Source organism: Rhinopithecus bieti, unplaced genomic scaffold (genome assembly GCF_001698545.2).
Source record: "Rhinopithecus bieti isolate Rb0 unplaced genomic scaffold, ASM169854v2 scaffold_39746, whole genome shotgun sequence".
Taxonomy (NCBI): domain Eukaryota; kingdom Metazoa; phylum Chordata; class Mammalia; order Primates; family Cercopithecidae; genus Rhinopithecus; species Rhinopithecus bieti.
In genome coordinates, this window is record NW_016816960.1 from 1,211,886 (window position 1) to 1,219,524 (window position 7,639).

The 7,639-nt window shown below is 47.5% G+C and overlaps 1 protein-coding gene and 1 long non-coding RNA gene across 2 annotated transcripts in view; one reads left to right on the forward strand and one right to left on the reverse strand.

The window, feature by feature from the left end:
- Positions 1-1,958: 1,958 nt before the first annotated feature.
- On the reverse strand, positions 1,959-6,900 carry LOC108517642 (uncharacterized). Its single transcript, XR_001882173.1, has 2 exons — positions 6,698-6,900; positions 1,959-2,161 (listed from the first exon to the last, which is right to left on the reverse strand). It is a non-coding gene; the product is annotated as an uncharacterized LOC108517642 (long non-coding RNA).
- Positions 6,901-7,305: 405 nt separating this feature from the next.
- Positions 7,306-7,639, forward strand: part of SETD2 (SET domain containing 2, histone lysine methyltransferase) — a 154,945-nt gene continuing 154,611 nt past the window's right edge. Inside the window, exon 1 of the mRNA XM_017855700.1 lies at positions 7,306-7,423. Within this exon, the coding sequence (XP_017711189.1) occupies positions 7,353-7,423 (71 nt within the window). The 5' untranslated portion in view covers positions 7,306-7,352. The remainder of the gene's footprint in view (positions 7,424-7,639) is intronic.

Sequence of the window (7,639 nt, forward strand, 5' to 3'; positions counted from 1 at the left end):
AAAAAAAAAAAGAGTCTTGCTTTGTGATCTAGGCTGGTGTACAGCGGCAAGATCATTGCTCACTGTAACTTTGAACTCCTGGGCTTAAGAGATCCTCTCATTTCAGCCTCCTGACTAGCTGGGACCACAGGCATGTGCCATGATGTCTGGCTAATTTTTTTGAGACGGAGTCTTGCTCTGGCTGAAGTACAGTGGCGTGATCTCGGCTCACTGCAACCTCCGCCTCCCGAGTTCAAGTGATTCTCCTGCCTCAGCCTCCCAAGTAGCTGGGATTACAGGCATACGCCACTGTGCCCGGGTAATTTTTGTATTTTTAGTAGAGATGGGGTTTTGCCATGTTAGCCAGGCTGGTCTTGAACTCTTGACCTCAGGTGATCTGCCCGTCTCAGCCTCCCAAAGTGCTAGGATTACAGGTGTGAGCCACCGTGCCCAGCCAATTTTTTTTGTATTTTAGGTAGAGAAGGGGTTTCATCACGTTGTCCAGGGTGGTCCTGAACCCGAGTTAAAGCAATTCACCTGCCTGAGCCTCCCACACTGTTGGGACTACAGGCGTGAGTCACTATACCTGGCCTAAGTTTTATTTTCTTCTCCATTTTGCACTCTTTTTTTAAAACTGAAATTTATTCCTCCTGCCTCAGCCTCCCAAGCAGCTGGGACTATGGGTGTGCACCACCACACCTGACTAATCTTTTTTGTTTTTTGTAGAGCTAGGAGGGAGTCTGGGTATGTTGCCCAGGCTGGTCTTAAACTTCTGATCTCAAGCAATCCTTCCGTCTCAGCATCTCAGAGTGCTGGGATTACAGGCATGAGCCACCATGCTCGGCCTTTTTTTTGTATTTTTCTTTATTTTATTTTCTTCTGTTAATTTGAAAAAGCAGTTACCCTACATATTTTATCTTATACACTTAAAAGAGTAACGGTTAAAGTTCATCAATATTTTTACCCACTTCCCAAATGATACCAGGACCTTGGAAAACTCCAACCATCACTCCATTCATCCTGCTTCTAAATATATGACTTTGTTGTGCAGGTTATCAGTTCCATCTTGCTTTACCTCATTAACCACACAAATTACTTACTATTACTTTGTATGGTAAAAAGTTTTTAGTTTTAACCACTTATTTACCAATATTTTTATCATTCCTTCTTGTATAAGGGATCATTTCTTTTTTATAAAATTATTTACTATTTAAAATTAAAAAAATTTTTTTTCAGCACTCAATGCTCCTAGTGTGGGCTTAGATGCTGAGGCTGGGATCATTTCTTGTTGGTGGTAAACTCCAGATTTTTTTGTCTGAAAATGTCTTGAATCACATAACCTGGCTGAAATCCTGGTTTTACCATTTCTTAGTCATACGACTCTAGATATATACCATAACCTCTGGAATAATTGGTTTACTCATCTGCAAAACTGGTAATCTTGAGTACATTCATTCTCTACTGGGTAAGACAAGTTTGGGAGGGAAGACGCATGGAGAAGCTCCTGAGCAGATGAGTTCTCTAGAAGAACGCCAAGATCCAAGGCAAAACAGAATAAAACATACACCATAATCACCTCTCTGAATGTTTAAAAATTGTAGGGAGGTCAGGCGCCATGGCTCACTCCTGTAATCCCAGCACTTTGGGAGGCTGAGGAGGGTGGATCACAAGGTCAGGAGTTCAAGACCAGCCTGGCCAAGATGGTGAAACCCCGTCTCTACTAAAGACACAAAAAATTAGCTGGGTATGGTGGCACACACCTGTAATCCCAGCTACTCAGGAGGCTGAGGCAGGAGAATCACTTGAACCCTGGCAGCAGAGGTTGCAGTGAGCCGAGATTGTGCCACTGCACTCCAGCCTGGGTGAGAGTGAGACTCCATCTCAAAAAAAAAAAAAAAAAAAAAAAAAAAAAAAAAAAAAAAAAAAAAAAAAATGGGAGGGAAAAAAAAAAAAAACCTAATACCAATATTCCTGTATGCTTGAGAGTTACAGTGTGTGGTTCTTTTTTAATCAGTCATTTCAAGTCCAGTGAAATAGCTGCTTGTAGGAGCTTACAAAAGAGACTTTACAGAAGAGAGTGCTTGACTGGAAGTCATCAACTTGTTAGCCAACTCCAACAATCTATTTTAACAGAAAATCCAATGTGAACACTAAGAAAAGGATTGGTATTCCATGGATGAGCCTGAAAAAAAAGAAAAGGAATTGGTAAAAGGAAAAGTATTAATCAAAAGTAAGGTTTTCAGAAGTAACAAAGTAGTTATTCATTCAACACTTGGTACCTACAGCCTCAAACACTATAATATATGAAAGACAGATTGCTTCTGCCTACAACAAACTTATAAAGTTGGTAAGATAGACATATTATGTAATTAAAATCTGTTAACAAAGCAATACATAACAGAAAGCTTATCTGTATAGGAAAAACAACTACAGAATATAATAATATTATGTAGGAGGGTGCTGACTTGAAACAAATAACATGTAATAGGAATTATAGGAGGTGGAGCTCAATGTAGGTTGTCCATTGTTTTCTAGATTCCTCTTGCCTTGTGTTGGGATGTGCAGAATGAACAGGAATAAAAATAAGTTTTAATTAGGCTGGGCACAGTGACTCACGCCCGTAATCCCAGTACTTTGGGAAGCCGAGGTAGGTGGATCACAAGGTCAGGAGATCGAGACCATCCTCGCTAACAAGGTGACCCCGTCTCTACTAAATATACAAAACATTAGCCGGGCCTGGTGGCGGGCGCCTGTGGTCCCAGCTCCTCAGGAGGCTGAGGCAGGAGAATGGCGTGAATCTGGGAGGCGGAGCTTGCAATGAGCTGAGATCGCGCCACTGCACTCCAGCGTGGACGACAGAGCGAGGCTCCATCTCAAAAAAAAAAAAAAAAAGTTGTAATTACAGCAGTCCCCACCTTATCCACAAGGGATAGGTCCCAAGACCTCTGGTGGATGCCTGGAACACTAAATATACTTTGTTTTTTCCTACACATACATACTTATGATGTTTAATTTATAAATTAGGCACACTAAGAGATTAACAGTAGTTAATAGAACAATTATAACAATATAGTATAACAAAACGTATGTGAATGAGTAATTTATTCTAAATTATGCTGCCTTTATTCTGTATACTGAGTAAATCTAAATCTTCAATTGTATTGAGCCTCATATATCTACCTAAATTTATAAGGTAGCCAATTTTTTGTTGTATAGCTATCAGTTTAGAGGCAGTAGGTACTTTTTCAGACATTATCTCATTTTCTGCTCCCCAAAATGCTAAGATGTTGATAGTAAATGTTTCTATGCTACAGAGGAGAAAATACATATTTATTTATTTTATTCATTTTTTTTGTTTGAGACGGAGTCTCACTCTTGTTGCCCAGGCTGGAGTGCAGTGATGCGATCTCTGTTCACTGCAACCTCCACCTCCTGGGCTCAAGCGATTCTCCCACTTCAGCCTCCCGAGTAGCTGGGATTATAGGTGTGCACCACCATGCCTAGCTAATTTTTGTATTTTTAGTAGAGATGGGGTTTCACCGTGTTGGCCAGGCTGGTCTTGAACTCCTGATCTCAAGTGATCTGCCTACCTCAGCCTCCCAAAGTGCTGGGATTACAGGCATGAGTCACTGTGTCCGACCTACATTTCTTTCTTTTTTTTTGAGATGGAGTTTTGCTCTCGTTGCCCAGGCTGGAGTGTAGTGACGCGATCTTGGCTCACCGCAACCTCTGCCCCCCAGGTTCGAGTGATTCTTCTGCCTCATCCTCCAGAGTAGCTGGGATTACAGGCATGCGCCACCACGTCCAGCTAATTTTGTATTTTTAGTGGAGACGGGGTTTCTCCATGTTGGTCAGGTTGGTCTTGAACTCCTGACTTCAGGTGATTCACCTGCCTTGGCCCCTCAAAGTGCTGGGATTACAGGCATGAGCCACCGCACCCGGCCTACATTTCTTCTTTCTACTACCCCTTACCAGGTATCCGGAGGCTACCTGTGGAGAGTGATTGACCTTTGGCCTTCTGTCTTCCCTAAGGCAAGAGACGATTTTGTTTCAGGGTCACTACTGGCAACCCTGGGATCTCCTGGGATGGGGTTGGCCTTGACCCACAGGAGACAGTAAAGTAGCAGAAAGTAAAAAGGGTTTTTTTTTTTTTTTTTTTTTTTTGAGATGGAGTTTCGCTCTTGTTGCTCAGGCTGGTGTGCAATGGCACGATCTCAGCTCACCGCAACCTCTGCCTCCCAGGTTCAAGTGATTCTCCTGTCTCAGCCTCCCTAGTAGCTGGAATTACAGACATGCGCCACCACACCCAGCTAATTTTTGTATTTTTAGTAGAGATGGGGTTTCTCCATGTTGGTCAGGCTGGTCTTGAACTCCCGGCCTCAGGTGATCTGCCTGCCTCGGCCTCCCAAAGTGATGGGATTACAGGCCTGAGTCACCACGCCCGGCTGAAATGATAAAGGCTTTTATGATTTTAGCACTCTGGGAGTGAACGCCTCGTATATTTCATGCTAGGGCTTTTAGACATTTTCCTTTAAACGTGGAGAAAGTAGGGGACAGTCAGTATTTAATAACACTAAAAACCAAATTATTCCACAGCTTTGATCAGGAGGCCAGGCCCAAGTATGTGCTCCAAGCATGCATTCTCTTTGACTTAAAAATATGAGTCCAAAGAACTCTGAGAGCAATTATAGATGAAGGCACTGCCTGTAAAAACCCAGTTCATTTGTTTCTGCTTGGGGCTTAGAATTCTCAGTGATTCCCATGGCTTGACAAGCTTATTGCATTGGGTTCTGACCAAACCAATGCTATCGTGAGACCAGGCATTCCAGTGCCCAGCTGTACCTCCTGTAAGAGAATTGCTTACTTTCTTATTGAGGAAATAGGAAACCTGCACCTGACTGCTTTTTTCTCATTTACCTCAGCTTAGGTCCTTACCACCTCACACTTACATTGTTTCAACCACCTCCATCTAAAATTGCCCTATCCTGCCTGTCCAAGGTCAAGTGACTCCCAACTGCCTATGTGGCATCTAAGGCACAGGGCCTCAATCTATTCTTTCAAAGCCCAAAAGATAACACTTACTAGGCACTTAATGAGAGGCACTGTGCAAGCATGTTCACAACATTCTCTGCGCAGTGGCTAATACCCCATTTACAGGTGAGGCACGGGAAGCATGAGAAGCAAGCATCCCAATGTCACAAAGCTAGAAAGTGCCTGGTACACAATGCCAGGTAGAGCTAGCTCTTAACCTCTGCACTATCATGGCTAAAGAACGCTGACATGTACTGAAAGTTTAAGGCTTTAACAAACAGCTCATTTAATCCTCACAATAGTGAGAACACCAGTTGGCAGCAATATTCTCATTTAAAAATGAGAAAAACCACAGGGAAATTAGTCACAATAATGGTGTGTAAAGAAATGGCCTTGGGAGATTCGAACCTAGGGAGTCAGATGGACCCTGGACCTCCATGCTAACCCTAAAGGTACCAGGAAAAAAAAATAATAAAAGCCAAAATAATCCCTAAGTGAAAAACAATGATTATAAAACACTAAAAGACACTGTAGCCTACATACATACAAAGGCTATTTTAAAAAGTTAGCCACTGAAGGATGTTTATTCTCTCATATCATATTTAAGATTTTTGTTGTTGTTTTCTTTTTTTGAGATGGAGTCTCGCTATATCGCCCAGGCTGGAGTGCAGTGGCGTGATCTGGGCTCACTACAACCTCCGCCTCCCGGGTTCAAGCGATTCTTCTGCCTCAACCTCCCGAGTAGCTAGGATTACAGGCACGCCACCACGCCCAGCTAGTTTATTTTTTATTTTCACTCATTTATTTTTTTGAGATGGAGTCTCACTCTGTCGCCAGGCTGGAGTGCAGTGGCACAATCTCGGCTCACTGCAACTTCCGCCTCCTGGGTTCAAGCAAGTCTCCTGTCTCAGCCTCCCGAGTAGCTGGGATTACAGGCGTGCGCCACTACGCCCAGCTAATTTTTGTATTTTTAGTACAAATGGGGTTTCGCCATGTTGGCCAGTCTGGTCTCGAACTCCTGACCTCAGGTGATCCGCCCGCCTCAGCCTTCCAAAGTGCTGGGATTACAGGCGTGAACCACCGCACCTGGCCCACATTTCAGTTTTTAACCACTGTTTCTCAACTGGAAGACACATCCTTTCCTTTCCCTAACCAATTGCTGGTAAAATCCGATTCAAAATTCTAGTGGAAAAACAACAGCAACAACAACAACACAAAAAAAGCTAACCCTATGAACCCCCAATGTCAAAATGATCTATCACAAAAAACTCCTCAACGTCTAGAAAGTTTAGCTATTGGATTTACGCGTTCCTATCCCTCCTTCCAAAAATAACAACTCGTAACTCTTTCAAGTTATTCTACTTAATCTCATCTTATCATTTCTGGAGGAAAGTGATTAATACACCTTTTTCATGACGTTGCCTCTAAGGCCCCAAGAACCACACAAGAGAACGGAGCTGCAGCCTTAGAGACTTCGGGTGGGGGCAGAACGCCGCGCCGAGGTGGAGGTAGGAGCCCCGAGGGCACAGCGGGCAGGAGGGCGGAGGAGGCTGCCGGAAGCTCGGCCTCCGAGCAATCCCCCGCCTCGCTGCGCTTCCATGCTTGCTAAGGGGTCGAGATGAAGAGGCAAGGGGGAGAGAGAGGGGCGAGTGGGACGAGGGGCCGGGAGCAGCCGCGGCCGCTTTACCTCAGAGCCCAGAGACCTGGGGGAGGGGCCCTCGGCGTTGCCGCGGACTCCGGGGCTCCCGGCGGGCAGGTCCTACAGGGCCGTGGAGCAAGAAGGCTGATGTCTCGGCTGTCTCGGGGAGTTCTCCCGACGTCGCCTGCTGTTTGTCAGTCGCCAGCTGTAACACGGTAGCGGGCCGGGTCACGCTGCTCCCGGCCGCCAGGAGGGTTGAGGGAGGGGTCGCGGTGCCGCCTCTCTAGGTCCGGCCTGGCCCACATCACCGGAGCCGGGGGTTTATTATTCCGGAGCGCCACAGACACGGTCGGCCTGGGCCCGCCGGGCAGTGTTCCCCTCCGCCCGTCCCGGCCTGGGGTCAAGCTAGCAGCTGCAGGCACGCCGACTGGCGGCGTATTGGGGGCCCGTGTGTGTCTCTTTAAGGGGCCGGGCCTGCGAAGCTGAGGGGCGGGTGGGGTGTGCGTCGCTCCCGGTGTGAGGGTGAGAGGGAGAGAGCGGCTGGCGGGCGTCCGAGGGAGGGAGGGAGGGAGCGACGAGCGAGGTAGCGACGCGGGCCGCCCCTGCCGCCGCCGCGGTCGGACCTGCGGCCTCCTCCCCTCCCCTCCCCCGCGTCGCCCTGCCGCGGGGAGGGGGCTCTCGTCGCCGCCTCCAGCCGCTCCCGATGAAGCAGCTGCAGCCGCAGCCGCCTCCGAAGATGGGGGATTTCTACGACCCGGAGCACCCGACCCCTGAGTAAGTATCAGCTCCGCGGCCCCCTGCTGCTGTCGGCCGCCTCAGCCCCAGCCGAGGGCGGTGCGTCCTGACGGGTGGCCGGCGCGAGGAGTAACGGGCCCGCGGTGGCCTCGCGCGGTCGGTGTCGGGAGCAGGCCCGCGCCGCCACTTCGAGCTGCCTGGCTGGGGCCGCTGCAGGCCCGCGGTTGGGCCCGGCGTTGGCGCCGCTGCTCGCGT